Genomic DNA, 16,825 nt, shown 5'->3' with positions numbered 1-16,825 from the left:
CGATACATCCATATCTGTATACATTCTTCTAATGTAATATGATTCTATTAATATTCATCTTTATAAATTCAGCTCCTCTGGTAAGAAATGTATGAATTTACACAAGGAAGCTGGTATCTTGCTTGATTTTCATTCTTTCTTAGATAACATTTTTTATTAAATATCCTTCTAAGAGGACAAATGATTTTGAAGAAAATGAGCTAAAATGTTGATATGTGATTGTGACATGGAGGAAACTATGGATGTATTTTGGTTTTGTTCTCATGTTGGTGCCCTGTGGTTGGACATCAAGAGATGGAAAAATCTATTTCAATGTGTAAAGTAAGTCTTCAGTGGATATCTGCTTCTTTGCTTGACAGGCACCATTTTATTTTAGAAGGGCATGAATGCAAAAAAGCAAGATTCCCCTCACACTGAGAAATGGTTGTGTTTATTTTGATTGTACAGCCTGAAATGTTTCAACACAGAGTTGTGAAGCAGAAAAAAGTACTGTTATACTCAGATGAATGCACACAATGTGAACAGCAGAGATAGACTCAGTGTTAGACAAGTTCCCTGTCATTCTGAACATCATGGACCACACACCAGAAAGATACGTCCTCATGTTAAATATTTGCATAGGTCTGTTTAGCTAGTCATCAACAGCAGATCCTCAGTGACACATCATATCTATGTGCTCTCACACTGGAGAGAAGTCACATTCAGACTACAGAAAATAAACAAAGGCATTAAATGGCTCATCATGAGTTCCAGGTTTGTGGTTTTAAGTCAGTGTCATGACGCAGCCTCTGGAGGAAACAGCTTAGTATTCTTAGAGGAGGCTGACTGCACCTTCTAGGTCACGGTGTTTCCCAGATAAAGCCCTCGTCCCCGGGAGGCACAGTGGATTTGGATGGCTAATGAAGGTAAAAACACAATTCTGTGCAGATCTGATGAACTTTCTCCTCATTAAAGACAATAACAGGCACTCAGGATTGGTGTCAAGTCTTTACCTGCACACAGCACAAGTCAAACATTGTGGTTTACAAAAAACAACAACACCAACAATGTGTTTCACGTTATGAACAGTCTCAGAATAATCTGGCTGATTTGACAGGCACAGTTTGTTCCACCTCAGTGCTCAGGTCATAATCAGGAGGAACTGTTCGTGCTCCTTCCTTCTGTGACTCTGACTGTGGAAACACAATCTACACAAACAATAAAGCCATCAACTCATCAATGGAATATTATCTTTGTTATATATTGTAATTTTTTTTTAAACAAATGTACCTACCACTAGTTAGTACCATGAAATCATCTTAAAACAGGTGCTGTCGATATGTAGTATTTATTTGATAATATATGGCTATCTTTGGTGGGTAATTATTTATTAATTATTATTACTAAATATGCACAAAAACTAGCTGTTATTAGATCTTCTATGACACACAATGAACACACAGCTCTACTCATGAATATGTTATGACTTTTGTTCCACAAAGGAATTACCTGAAGTGAGCATGAAGACATATTACAGTAAAACAGTACAGTAATATTTACTGGGAAAATATGGCTATCAATCCATAATGGACCCAGTCAGTGCCCATGAAAACTAGCTTGGTGTGTGTACAAATAACCTAAAGCAAGTTGATAAAGTCAATAGTGAATTTTTTTCTTGATATTCAAAAGAGATATAATCAAACAGTCTTTTAAAGGGTTTCAGCAAAAAAAAAAAGAAAATTCAGTCATTATGTGGATGGAGTGTTGTGGGAAATTTCCCTTGAAGCTGAAATCTTCACTATAGCTGCTAAGCTAAAAGCGTTCGGTGCACGAGCTCCACTGCTTGTCAAGGGTGTAAATAATGTCTTGTCATATCAGTTTGGGATCTCGGAGCTTCTGGAGACTTGGATCACGCCAGACGAGCTGTATGGAGCCATTTGATGTTTTTTTGGTTGTTTTTTACCTTTTAAAGTAGTCCCCAGCTACTTCAGATGTTTAGCACAATGCTGCAACACTGTTGATGTGAAGCTCCAGAAATGTTTTGTGGACTACGAAATTTCACCTGACTTTCCATCAGCATGAGGGGAGGAGATGATGACTGCATTTACATTTTTTGGGTGAACTGTTCCTTTAAGCTTTTCTTTAACATAACTTTTACATAACACTGGATTTTGGACTGATTGTTGGACAAAATAAGCATTTTCAGTCTACTACCAATTTTATAGAATATAATGAATCTTGACACTGATCTGCAGATTTATTGCTGATTTAAGCCCTACAACAGAACTTCTTCCAACCGGACCACTACTGTTATGTTTCTAAAACCTACATTTTGTAAAGTTTCCTTGAATTTGATTTATTGATATATTCTGCACTCATAATGACTTCAGAATAACTGACTTGATAACTGCAATTACTGTACTTTATCATCCAAAATAAAATCATCCCTCATGAAAATAAAATCACTAATCACAGACCTGGGTTGTTGGGATCACAGCCTTTCTTCTGTGTTCTTTCAAAGAACAGAGATCAGTGCGCATCAATAGGAATTATCGTTCATATCTTCCAGCATCAGAAGTGTTTTTGAGGCACTATGTTTCAAAAGATAATTTCCTTGATTGAAGGATATAAAAGATGATATAAAAGATATAAAACACTGATTTCAGCACCTTTAAAATCGACAGCAGCAGGGTTAAAAAAGATGGAAGAAAGCAGGAAAGGTGCCCTTCAGCAAGGCTTTTAACACATTTGATTAAAGAGGAGACACATGCTACTCTGATTGGAGTGTTTCATTTTCTCGCTCCTCTTTCTTGTCATAGGGAGGCAGAGTTCACATAAAAAAAGGCACTTGACATCACAGATTCAGATCCTTTAGCTCACACTTTGATGTGATTCTTGTCTTTAATGGTAAGCTGGCTGCTGTTTCTCTCTGCAGACACACTGACTTTGATGTCCTGCCTCAGTCACTGTGTCTTTAGAGCTTCACTTTCCTTGTCTGACCTTATCAAGGATTTACACCAACAACCCTGAGCTTACTCCCCCAGCTGCTCTAACCTTTTGGTTGCTGCCATCCTTTATTAACTTGCATCATCTTGACATGTTTCATCTGCGCGGCACCTCAGAGCTCCACAGTCCGCAGGTGGCCGCGCGGGGAAACTGCAGCCAGCACGCTCTGAGGCAAACACTCCGACTGCTCCGCGGTGCTGCCACAACAAGACCAGTGGGGCTTCCCGGGGTGTCCTTTATGACTGTGGCCGCAACCTTTAAATCCTCCTGCAGTCACATACATAGGTAGAAAGACAGCAGACATGAGATCAGGAACAACTGTGGAGTCCTTCCAAGGCAGGACAGTGTTGATGAGATAAAACCTGAATAATTTAAATCAGACCTGTTTTACATCAGAGTCATACATGTCTTGTTTTATATTATAAGTGAAATCAGCATAGGTCAGTAATGCTGATTTCAAAATGCACCTTTAACTTTGTGACCTGTCTGGTTAAAATGTGCATGTTGCTGCTTTTATGTAAATATTTTAGAAAGTTTCTGATAAATATTTCATGAATAATAAAGTTGTTGGTAACCACGACCTTATTGCAAGTGTTTAACCAAAAACAAATTGAAAAACCTGCAGACTTTGAGACAAGCGATTGTAAAAATGCTAACTGATTTCTGGGTTTTAGGACTACAGACTACACCTCTCTGTACAATACTGTTGCAACCCTACGACAGGTTTTGTTTCTTCTTCTTTGAGGTTTGTTGGCTGACAGCTGGTTTTGTTTCCAGCCCATGACCTTGACTTCTTCTTCTCTGTTTATTACAGCCATACATACTGTCGCTCATACCACCAATTTCTGATGAAATTGCGTAACCTGATTTATTCACTCCAAACCAGCTGATGGAAATGCACCTAATCTGCATTTTCTTTTTGGGGACATTTCAAAAGTTAACTTCAAATTTGCTTGACAATTAGATTGAAAAAAAGCTAGAAAAGTTAATATTAAACAAAGCATCATGATATGCTCAACACTTCAAGAAGTACAGCTCATGTTTTCATGTTTTTTTCATTTTCTTCTAGTGGTGGATGGTAACAAAATGAAGGCAGGTGTGACCAAAGTTACTTCTCCAGTCAACCGATCACACCTGAAGGGAACATTTCCTTCAAATGTTGTTGATGGTATATCATCATTAATCTCCAAAGAGCTCTTTAAATTATGTTCAGTTCCGTGAAACCTCACTTAATTATCTTGTGGACGTGCTGGGTTTTGATGGAGAGAGCTTGATGTTTGTGACTGTGACTGTGATTTCTTATTGAGAAAATCATTCCCTCCTTTTTGCCAAATATGCGTTTCGTGGTGGTGTCAATCATAAAACAGACAAAAAACTTTCCTTGAACTTATTTGAAATAAGTGTGCTTTTATCTTTGATGTCTGTTCAAATAAGATTTACTTAAATATGACTGCACATGGAAAGGAAAGACATCAGATAATTGCATCACAAACCCTGTTTTTCTTAGAAAACAGAAGTCATCCACTCAAAAAGCACAGATGATAGTCTTGTCTAATAATACGATAAGAGCTCTGGATCCAAACTGTTCCTCCATCTGTTCTCTCTCCATGTCCAACTTGAAAACAAAGCCTGCCATTCCTATTGTTTCTGTTGATTGTGAAAAGATGAATGAAAACTGTCCTCCGACCAGACATTTAAATTATGTCTTCTGTGTACCTGGCATGGTTCCTGGGCAGCCACAGCGAGCCTCTTTGTCTCCTCCACTGGAGCAGAAGGAGCAGCAGTGAAACGTCCCAGTGTGACGCCTCAACTTCCTCTTCACGTTCAGAGTAAACGGAGAGCCCTGCAGGGAGAGACAGGAAGAGTCAGTCAGTCGGTGTGTCTGTGCTGACACAACTCAACATTAAATGAAAGGATTGGGATAACTCTTCTTTCACTTATCAAGCATCCCAGTGGGTAAAAATTTGACATCAGAGCTGTCACAGGCGGCCTGTTTAATTTGTTTCTGCCTGAAGAGAATTTTGTCCATGCTGATTGAATTTGTCAGGATGATGTCAACAGCCCTGAGGTGGTACGCTGAGAGCTGCAGGCAACACCACGGCTCATATTCACATTTAACCATTTTAACATGAAATTCTCAGCTGCAAACATGATGAATAAAGATAACAAATTAATTCTCTGCATTTCGTTGTGACAAACTCTGTGAGTTGGCTTCGTACCTTCACATGTTGGGCTTTGACACAAACCCACACTGAGTAGGCTCCTGTCTCTTTAGGCGTGTATGAAATGCTGTAGGATCCATCGCTGTTGTCGACCACTGACGTCTCCAATGTGCTGAGGGAGGAGAAAACAAATCATCCTGTTAATACTATACAATATCAAAGAGAAGACCCAGCTGACAGCCAATTCTGTTATACAGACCGCCACCATTTCTTGAAATAACAACACTTGGCAGAGCACTGAAAAAACAATACTTCAACTTTTAAAGCTTGTACCTTGTTTACATTCAAATCACCACCAATATATGATCGTGAATCAGCTGATAATCAGATCAAGGGTGAGCGATTCAAGTTCTAAAATGTACTCAACTTGACCAATTTATGATTCTTCTCCAGCACATTTTGGTGTTAATAAGCAACACGTCGACCTTTTTCATGCATCAACACGCTGTCACCATCTCCAACAACACTGATCCATTAGGAGGCTCCGCTGATTACCGAGGATGCACCAGGTTTGATGTATATGAGGGGACAGAGGTCTGTGTGGTTGTTCTGGTGCTGGTTGTAAAGGTCGATCAAGGTAACAGCAAGATATCTGATGTGAGTAACTGTGGTTTGATAAAGCATGCCACTCAAACAACAGACTGTAGAGGGAACACATAGCTGTGTGAGTGTGGTTACATATGAAAATGCCACTTCACCACAAAAAAAACACAAGAAACTGTGGCTCAAACCTGAATTGTCTAGTTGACGTTTTATCATCTACCTGTTTCCTGTTGCTTTGTCAATCGCAGAGGTCCCGGACGGCTAAAATGTTGGAACAGTAGATCAAACTCACTGACACTCACCAGTTTTTCTTCTCCCGGTTGACGATGCTGACCACAACATGCTCTCCACCTCGTGTCAGCTGCTCCCCAGCTGAGTCTCTGCACATCAGGGTGAAGTGGCCCTGCTGCCCCTCCCTGCCCCTCTGTAGACCTGGGATCAGGAGTTAGAGGTCATAATGATGCTCTGATTAACACATAAACACACATGTACATTACATACGTCAATGCACAATGTCGATTCATAGACTAACATCACACAGAGTTGTAACTAATCATTATATTTATTGTCACCTTCAGTCAGAAATGGGAAAAATGTTGAGAAGTGTTTTTAGTGTTCCCAAATCCCAAGATGACGTCCTCAACTGTCTTGTTGTGTCCAAGGCCCAAATGTGTTCAGTTTAATGTCATAAAGAAGTAAAGAAACCAGAAAACATTCACATTTAAGAAGCTGAAATCAGAGAAATTCGACTTCTTAATAATTTACTCAAACAGATTAATAGATTATCAAAATAGTTGGCGATTAATTTAACAGTTGACAGTTGGCATATGATGTCATGTAGATGGAGGGCAGGAAGTGATTTACGATACAGAGTGATACGTGTAGCGATATCAGCGTTGTTAAAAGTAAATGTCATCTTTGAGTAAAAGTAAAAATGTCATATTAAATAATTACTTTGGTAAAAGTGAAAGTTATGAATAGTACTTCAGAATCCGAAAAGTCTGAAAGCATCTTTTTTAAAATGTACTTAAGTATCAAAAGTAAAAGCAAATTATAAATATATCTACAGTACATGTATGCACTGTATACGAGGGATCAACTGATGATTGGATCCAATAGTCAGCACTTTTCTGATTTTCAGTCAGTTTTTAACCGATTGCCAATATAATAATTCAATCTAAAAATGTGCTGCTTTGGCTCTGATGCAGCATGTAATCTCCGAAGTAACTAGTAACTAAGGTTATCAAAAAAAATTTTGTGTAGTAAAATGTACAATAGTTGCTGGATGGAAGAATGAAGTAGCAGAAAATGGAAATACTCAAGCAAAGTACCTAAAAATTTAAATTGGGTAACTGATATTATTGGCTATTCATATCAGTGAAATCATATCTGATAAATATAGACAGTCAAATTGCTTTCATGGACACTCCGATAAAGTAGATGGGGTATGTTTGTGATCTGCTGATTAACACGGAGAGGAGGAAGAAGAAGAAGAAGAAGAAGAAGAAGAAGAAGAAGAAGAAGAAGAAGAAGAAGAAGAAGAAGAAGAAGAAGACTACAGGTTAGCAACTCTTTTTTAAAATACAAAAATGTGTAATTATCTGTTTTTTTTATTGATACTGGCCATGAGAAGCATGGAATTATCAGTTATTGGTATCAACTGAAAAAAAATCCATGTTGTGCATCCAGAGTACACACAAGAAACGGAAAAGAGACGTAGAAAACACACAAGCAGAAAGACATTCACTGTCTCACTCACACACATACACACTTAGAAGGACTTGTCTCTCCAAGTTGTACAAGTGGTCCTGCACGGGCACATCACAGCAAAAGAGGCACTCCATCATTTAGACACACCATAAAAATGGAGACGCTTGGACATTTGTCTTGTGTCTCTAGTCATACTCTCTCTCTCTCTCTCACACACACACACACACACACACACACACACACACACACACACACACAGAACAACCCCCTATGGGTGCATATGTAAGACACTTTCCCCCTGAACATATGGTGGTTACAGCCAGTGTAAGTGTGGCTCTGGCAGCTTCAGTCGTGCTGACCAGACTTTTCCACATCCTCACATCATTATTTAGAGTTTCATTAACTTGTCCTGCCGTGCTCTGGCTCAACATATTCATCAGCTGTTGGGGCGTTGCTGCCGTGTTAAAGCGAACATCATTTGTGTTCATATGGATGATCGATGTTGCTTTGCATTTTGGTGTCAGACTCTATTAGCCGCTCAATAACTAATAATCCTACTCTGTGTATTCATCTGATATTACAGTGTTTCCAGTAGCTGCAGGGGGATCTGTTTGGATACTGTTTTTAGTTAATTAATCTACTTCTACTAATATATTTTCTGCTCTGTCTATAACTACTGCAATAGCCTACTTCTATTACCATGAATATTACTCACACTGTTACTGAAGCTGCTAAATAACACCCGTAAAGCTCATAATTAACACACGTATGGTGCTTTTATCTGCACACAGACAGTACAGCCATGTGAATCTGTTTTCTATAGACTAATTTACCACTACATAATTCTCAGACCTGGATGTTAAAAGCATGTTGCCATAGTTTTAGTTGGTGCTTCTCACCTCACTCTTGGATAGAAAGTAAAATCAGTTTATTTATATAGAAGTAAGCAAGTACATTAATTCAAGAACAAATCAGAGCTGAACTGGCCCTTTGCTCACTTTCATGTGACTTTCTATGCAGACCACAGGGATAACATCATGAGCTATGAAGCACTACATCACATTTAGAGCAACATATGGACATTTTTTACCTTAACTAACAGCTTCAGAATCATGTTGATTATACAGTGTCCTGGTGTCTCTGTCACTTGTTTCTGCACCATGTAACTTCAGTGAGAGGGTATACATGACACGTTTACTTCAACACATAACATTGTAAAGATGTAATGAGTTTTGTTTGGAGTTTCATTACGTCTGACAAACGTGGGATTTGTATTTACCACAGTGGTGTTGCACTCAGAGACTGTGGGGGGCGCCAAATCACACAAACCGCAAATTTCTACATAATGGTGTTTTAAAAGAAAAAACGATTAACTAATTCTTTGTTATTCTCAAAACTGAAAAGATACATTAATAAGCAATAAAATGCAGCCATGCTCAATTCATTCAGTACGCTTGGGGTTTTTGTTAGGGGTGGACCGATATGGCTTTTTCAGGGCTGATACTGATACCGCTTGTTAGATATCAAGGAGACTGAAAACTGATATTTTGGACTGCTAATCAGAAAGTACAATTTACTCAAGTACTGTATTTAAGTCAAATTTTCAAGTACTTTACTTGAGTATTTCCATTTTCTGCTAGTTAACAACTCCTCTCCACTACATTTATTTGATACATTTAGTAACTAATTTAGTTTATTTTTTTAGGTAGGAGCTCCTATGTTAAGTTTTATTTTCCTATGGAAAATTAAATAGATATTCAGAAAAAAAAATACATAGGCTCAGTTTGCTGCACAATATGGATAGGACTACAATTAAAGCTGATAACATTATTGGATTGACGGAAAATTGTTATAATTTGCTGCTTTTTAGTTTGACTGTATAAAACAGCAGGTTTAAAACTTACAACTGAGTTTTGGAATGCGGGTCAGACAAAACGAGCAATCTGAAGACGTGTTTGACTTTGTGAAATTATGATTAATTCTGCACTATTTTTCAAATATTTTATATAACAATCAATACAAATAAAGAAAATAATAAAAAAATATAAATATATTATGATATTAATAACACCATTAGGTGTAGCTCTAATCTTAACAATAAAATATTAAGCTTATTGACTCTATACACCAATATTTTATCAACATTCCTTTGTTAATACAAATGGCATTCTCATTGTGCACCCACAAAGGTGATTTTGAGTATGTGGCTGCTTAAAGCTCTTCTCAGGGCTTCATGGACGTGTACAGGGTCTCTTTTTCTTCGTCTTTTTAATACCTTTATCATTTTAAGTGGTAATATATATGTAGAATTGAGTGCCGTAAGTACTATGTCTTCCTACTATTACCATTATTTGGACCACTAGTTCTATTACTACTATCACTGCTGCTACGCTTGCTAATGGGTGGGAATTATCTGTGAATTTATATGTATGCTTGCTAAGCCAAGTACCCAGCAGCTGTCACCAACACAGCTGCAGCTGTTCTGGTCCACATTTCACCTGTGCTGTACAGCTGCAAGGTCTAAATCCACCACTTGAGCCCCCCTTATCACACACATGAGGGGATAATCGTCAGTAAGCCACTGTGATTTGTGCTTCCTAATAGTCAACAAAGAATCTGGCCTTTATCTGCCCCCTTAAATTAGTGTCTCACACTGCGAGGAGCTGATGTGGCTTAAGAAAGTGAAGTTGTAGTCAAAGGTAGAAAAGGCTGGTTTAGCTGATGCAGTGATAGTGTCGCTCAATCCTTCATAAAGAGGAGAAACCTTAACCACACTTACCAAGAAGTCAATACGAAAAGGAAGTCAGTGTGGATATATGCTCCTAAACCAAACAAAATGTACAAACTATAACACACACACACAAGCACACACAAGCAAACACCTAAACAAAGCCTCACTTAATACATGGACTGACCTTTTGGCAAACATTACAACAATACACTTGTCTCTGACACGGAGTGAACCCAGCACAGAAGTCTTTGTTTGCTGAGGTTTTCCATTTCCCACACAGGTAAACACTACTTACAGTTGAGCCTTTCATGGAGACAAGCTGCTACAAATCTCTGCTGACTCTGTGTGTTTGAGTGTTTGTGTTTGAGTGTGTGTGTGTGTGTGTGTGTGTGGGGGGACCTTTTCTGGTATCAACACTGACCAGTAGTCCTTATGGGGACCAAAGACAGTCCTAATGCAACACAACATGATTTCTACGGTCCTGGTTAAGTTTAGGGGTAAGGTGTGACTAATGGTTAAGGGTTAGACTGTCCACAGTGGATGGAGGTCAATGTAAAGTCCTAACAAGGATAGTTAAGCTGACATGCTTGTATGTGTTGAAAAGGTGTCATCTGTGGAAAGATAACAGGGGACGACTACACCACTTAAATGGGACAATATAACTATATCTTTATGTGGTCTTGTGAGTCATTTCTTCGGGCTTAAACTTTCACTATCAAAAAATCTGTAAATTATTGTCATCTTACTAGCTTCGATGATATGAAACAAGAGTACAGCCCTGATTAAACAGAGACTTGTTGCTACAGGCGTGGCCACTTCAAAAAAGCCTTGGAAAAGCTGTGTGCCCGACCGGGCGATTAAATGTAATTAATGGAAAAAGCGCTGCTCGCTCTGAAAAGCTGAGAATATCTTAACTTCTAAAAACTGTTAGAAAAACATGGAGACAGGAGAGGAGCACACGCCAGGCTGGTGGTGCGTTTCTAGTGATGCTTCCCCCGAATTAGCAAATGCTTAAGATTAATCAGCTATCAACATTGTTGTTGATTCCCTTTTTTTTGTCTGTGTGTGTGTGTGTGTGTGTGTGTATGCTATGTTTGTGGTGTTGTTAACACCCACTCAGTGGACCGCCTTCAGGCCTGTTGAGTCACCTCAACATTCCTTCAGTCCCACAGGAATGTCTGTCTTTGAGCCAAAGCACCCAGGAAGGTAACAATAGTGTTTAACTGCTCCAGGCAAACTCAGTGTGCACTGACCCCATCCCTCCACAACCCCTCCAGCCAGCCAGCAACTCTTCATACTAAACTAAAACATAACTGAACAGGTGAAACACGTATCACAGATGAGGATTCAGTAATGACTGACATCACTCTGACTTATTACAGAACATAGTTGCATCAGGAGGGTTTACCTTCTCCTTCAATGGTACACTTGCTGAGGTCCACTGTCTTAGAGTTGATGGCCCCGACCAACGGGTAGCCCTCCACCTCCCCTGCTGGTTCCCTGGGCAGGAAGCTGATGCTGCTGCCATCGTCGGGGGCGACAGTTGCTGGGTTAGGGTCGTAGCTGTTCTCTGCCAGGCTGGTCAGTCTCCTCAGGGTTACGCCTTTCGCACTGAGGATCTCAGTGTCTGAGCCGCAGCTCAGCAGCCGCTCTGCAAACTCTACACTGCCTCCGATGTCCAGCAGAGCCTGGTGCAGCTGCGCCCTCTGCAGGTGGAGCTGGTTCCTGTTGGACAAAGACAGTATGAATGTGCACTCGTTGAGAGATGTTTCTGTGCTGTAACGGTGGCCTGTTTATCTCTTAAAGTGTAATATGTGGTATCTTTTTCAGTGGAAGTACAGAAAGCTAATGATCCTTGAATTAATAAACTCAGAGCAGAGTGTGGTTACTGTCTTTCCATGTACCTCTCACACCAGTAGACTGCCAATAATTAACTACTGTTTATGTTTAAACTGCTAACTATATAATTGTACCTCTAAAAATGGCATTTTTTCCGTAGACCACTAATTTCTTGACTGAAATTTTTAGGTTTCTCATTAATATTCTTGATATACGCTCAAATGGTCGGAAGGAAGCATTTTGATTGATTGCAATTTATAGCGATCCTAGTTTGATCATTGATAGAATATGAAGACTTTGTTTTATCTTTCTCAGAGAGGATTCCTTAAGACAAAATTCTTTCAATCTAGGCGTCCTTGGTCAAATGTGCAACTACTGTCCCAGTGTGGGGGATAAAATCTATGTCAAACATACTGTCATTGAATCCAGTGCTCACCTTTCTGAACTTTACCACAGCTGTTCCACAACTTCTGTGACTCTACAAGTTAAGGAAAGAGTTTTCTTCCTTTACTTCACACACAGGGAGGTCAGAGGTTGGGAAGATCCCAGAATTGATGTGGAGCCAGAATCTAAATCAATAAAAAACACCCAAACCTAGAAGCTGTCAGTCACAGAGCGAGTCAGGAGCTTTGAGAACAACCCTGTAGTCCTACTTTGAGGTATTATTTTTTTGTCTTCTTTAACATTCATCAAGATTCCTTGGAGTGATTTTGAGGTGTGGTTAATATTGGTCCCTACTTACTTCTAAAACTGTTACACTTCATTCATTTCCCTAAAGAATATTGATAATATTACTTGGCCTCCTCCACAGGAGCTGTGTTGGTTGTCCATACCTGCGCTGGACACGGAGCTCCTCCAGGCGATGCAGCAGAGACAGACAGTGGGCTTCCACAGCGCTGGCGTAACCTCGTGCAAATGACCTCACCTCATTAGCTGTTGCATCCACCCGTGCCTGCAAAGCCTCCTGGGATATTTCCACCTGTTACAGAATAGAAAGTAGAAAAAAAGGTTGGTTTTTGAAGAAAAAGTCAGGTATGACAAACTTTCAGAATGCTAAGCATTAGGCTAAAGATCAACAGGGAGGCCAAACCACAGAAATGTGTTCAAACATGGATGTAGTGGTATGTTTCTGAGGGCTGTTACCAGAGGTGTCAAGTAACGAAGTACAAATACTTCGTTACCTTACTTAAGTAGAAATTTTGGGTATCTATACTTTACTGGAGTAATAATTTTTCAGCCAACTTTTTACTTCTACTCCTTACATTTTCACGCAATTATCTGTACTTTCTACTCCTTACATTTTAAAAATAGCCTAGTTACTCGTGAAATTTCGCTGCACCTCTGATGCGCCTCTGGAGAGGCACAGTATTGGCGAACCGAACCAGTGTGAACGGATAAGCCGGCGGCGCGGAGTGGGGGCGTGTCGGTCTGGTGTTCACTGTCTGATAACTGTACAGATCCTTCACTCAACAAAATGCAACGTTACATGACCATACAACAGTAACGTAGTAACTGGTTGTGTCTTTGGCAACTTATATGAGGAAAAAAATACCGCAGTTATTCGTGGAGAAGTCCGACCGACTCTTTGTCACATTTCTGCCCGAAAAACAGCGTCTGTCCCCGGCAAAAAACTTTAACTCGCCAACTGTTTGTTGCGGTGAAGACTTCAGTGAACTTTCCCCCATAAACAGCCTCCCTCCCCGTAAGTGATAGAGTCAGACAGTGTCCCGTTTACTGATGGCGATTATGTAATTAAGAGAAAAACGTAACTTTGACATTTTCCAGGATGTTTGGTGGGTCAGGATCCCAATCACAACACATTATAACAGCATCCATATGATTATTAACAGTCAGCGGGTACATGTTTAGATTAACAGGAGGACACGGGGGAAACACTTTGAAAAAAAACACACACGTCATCATCATGACGTGTACCGTCACGCCTCTTTTGGAGCCGCGGCGCCGACTTTCTGTGTGAATTACACTCTTTTACACTCTTTTTTGTATGTACTTTAAAAAACTGTTTTCTAATGTAACATTAACTTGATATTGACATTAAAAAATGTTTTAATACATAATCCATGTCTTATTATAAATTAGGTTGTTATGGTATCAATCTGAAAGGTAAAACCATGGAATTTTACTCAATGGCCTTTGTGCCCTGTCATGTGGCCTTGGTGCCCCTAAAATGACGAAATTCCAACCCTGTCCAACACCCTATTGGTTTGTACGCGATCCATCGCCCCATAACATTATAGTCATTATGGCCTTTAGAAAAATGTTTTTTTTGGGAGGTGGGGGTAATGCACTATAGGCCCCTGTGGCGCGGCCTAAGCTTTTGTCCTTAATGGCATTTTTTCCCCTTACATTACTTTTACTTTTATACTTTAAGAAGACTTGAAACCAGTACTTTTACACTTTTACTTGAGTAAAAAGCTTGAGTTGATACTTCAACTTCTACAGAAGTATTTTTAAACCCTAGTATCTATACTTCTACCTGAGTAATGAATGTGAATACTTTTGACACCTCTGGCTGTTACAAAGCCTTGGTTGCAACCGAAAGGCTAAAGTTGGCATTTGAGTGTGATCTGAAGCCTCAATATCTTCTCAACAAAACAATTATTGAGAAACACTCTGTTGCACCTTCTGCAGTGAGTCCTTTAGATGTTCCAGGCGAGGTCGCAGCTGTACCGTGACCAGCTCTCGGATGCGGTCTCCATGGCGATCGATAACATCACGGGTGGGGCAGCAGCGGTGGTCTCGGTGTAGCGTGGCGGCACACTCCAGGCAGATGGGCAGGTCGCAGGGCTGACAGAATAGCCGGAGCTCCTGGCCGGGATGGAGGGAGCAGAGGACGGGGCGGCTCAGACGACCACGAGACTTCAGCTCCTCCAGGCGCTGAACAGAGTGAGATGCTGTTCGCTTCTGTCGCCTGCAGACAGGAGAAGGAACAGATACAGATACATGTGTGTCAGAATAAAGATCCAGACCTCAGATCTGGTAAACAAAAAATACAACTGAAGAGAAAACAACTTAAAAAACAACAGGGGTGGGACAAAATATCAATACAGCAATATATCGTACCGTGAACTTCAGTAAATTTAACTCATACAGATTGGAAAGAATTTAGTGAGGCTTAGTTGTACACTTCCTTTCAACATTTTAACTTCTACCTGTGTGTCTGGCACTAGAATAGAGTAGAATAGATCAGACTCTACCTGTGTCTGGTAGTAGAATAGAGTAGAATAGACCAGACTCTACCTGTGTCTGGTAGTAGAATAGAGTAGAATAGATCAGACTCTACCTGTGTCTGGTAGTAGAATAGAGTAGAATAGACCAGACTCTACCTGTGTCTGGTAGTAGAATAGAGTAGAATAGACCAGACTCTACCTGTGTCTGGTAGTAGAATAGAGTAGAATAGACCAGACTACCTGTGTGCCTGGCAGCAGAACTCGCACAGGTTGACGCAGCACACCTCGCAGCGGCTCTCGGCGCCTCCTTCGCCGCACAGGTCGCATCCCAGCGGGCCATCCGTCACCAGGGTCTCCAGAAAGACTTCGTCCAGCGCCAGGTGGTCCGTGCTCAGCCCTGCCGGTCCCGACGGAGGGATGTCCACCTCGGAGTCACAGTCGGGACAGAGCACCGTGACGGTGACGGCTGGTCGGTCCCCCTCCACCGTTTCGACGCCCCGGCTGCCCTCCGGACCGTCCCGGCGGCAGCGTGAGGACAGAGAGAAGGGCTCCAGCTGGCCGATACAGTCCGAGCAGAAGGTGTGCAGACAGGGCAGGATTTTAGGGTCCCGGTACAAGCGTTTACACACGTTACACACCGCTCTCGGGTTCACTAAGGTTCCGTTCTGTTCTTGTTCCGAGCTGAACTCTGGCTTCTGCTTCTTCTCTTCCTCTTCAAACTGCGACATTTTGTGTTTTTGGTGAAAAGTGAATACCACCGTGAACCCACCGAGCTCCACAAAGCTGTCAGGACGGGAAGAAAACTTCTCCTGAAGCTTTCTTCTGCATAATAACCAGTCACATGAGACTAAACCATCACTTATCTACACTGTGGTAACAAACACACTGTAGTTCAGCTACTTCATTGATAATAACAAAATCCCTCTGGAAAGTCCCACTTTACTCCGGGATAGTATGCTGCCTTCACTGCTCCATGGGACATCCGACACCTCACCCACTACCAGACCAATAGGAAGCCTCTCGAGGGCTATCAGGGGTGGTCCAAATACTTCAGGACTCTTCACAGCAGTCGGACTGTCCCCATCTACTGGTGACACAGAGCATCGTGTTTTCACCAGAGTGGGAGGACACGGAGTTTGGTTCAATATTGAATTTATTATATTATATTATCAACTCGACCAAATCTGCTGGGTCGAAAATATACATACAGTAACTTGAACAATCAGTTGAGGTGATTATGCAAAGTTATGTGAGTCAAATGTTCTGTGTAGCACGGCCTCTTAACTTCTTCTGAGTGATTCTGATTGATAACAGCTGGTGACTTTTCTGGGCCCATTTTAATAGGGCTTGTTTGATACAGCCATTAAACTCAGCCAGAAACACTACAATGGGGAAGTTTAAGGAGCTCAACATTGATCTGAAAGGGCTCATTATTGATTTGAACAAGTCAGGAAAGTCACTTGGAGCCATTTCAAAGCAGATAAAGGGCCCAAGATCAACTGTACAAACAACTGTTTGTAAGTATAAAGTGCATGGCACAGTTGTGTCACTGCCACGACCAGGAAGAAAACACAAAACTATCACCTGCTTAGATGTAGATAGTG

At 40.7% G+C, this 16,825-nt stretch overlaps 1 protein-coding gene across 1 annotated transcript; it reads right to left on the bottom strand.

Moving 5' to 3' along the window:
• Window positions 1-411: 411 nt before the first annotated feature.
• trim45 (tripartite motif containing 45) lies at window positions 412-16,133 on the bottom strand. The gene is made up of 8 exons (XM_073474284.1): window positions 15,462-16,133; window positions 14,674-14,962; window positions 12,864-13,009; window positions 11,600-11,916; window positions 6,053-6,182; window positions 5,205-5,319; window positions 4,702-4,828; window positions 412-3,252 (listed from the first exon to the last, which is right to left on the bottom strand). The coding sequence occupies exons 1-8, from the start codon at window positions 15,947-15,949 to the stop codon at window positions 3,098-3,100; spliced, it is 1,767 nt and encodes a 588-aa protein (XP_073330385.1). The 5' UTR covers window positions 15,950-16,133; the 3' UTR covers window positions 412-3,097.
• Window positions 16,134-16,825: the final 692 nt, after the last annotated feature.

Source organism: Pagrus major, chromosome 9 (genome assembly GCF_040436345.1).
Source record: "Pagrus major chromosome 9, Pma_NU_1.0".
Taxonomy (NCBI): Eukaryota; Metazoa; Chordata; class Actinopteri; order Spariformes; family Sparidae; genus Pagrus; species Pagrus major.
Note: the sequence above shows the minus strand (reverse complement) of the source record. Positions and strands in the feature narration are given on the sequence as shown.

Excerpts from the sequence above, each read along its gene's own strand:
- trim45 (XM_073474284.1), bottom strand. The coding sequence starts at position 15,949 with ATGTCGCAGTTTGAAGAGGAAGAGAAGAAGCAGAAGCCAGAGTTCAGC. Across the intron at positions 14,963-15,461 it reads TTCTGCTGCCAGGCACACAG|GCGACAGAAGCGAACAGCAT; the intron begins GTAGTCTGGTCT and ends TCCTGTCTGCAG. Across the intron at positions 3,253-4,701 it reads CTGCCCAGGAACCATGCCAG|GAGGATTTAAAGGTTGCGGC; the intron begins GTACACAGAAGA and ends ATGTGACTGCAG.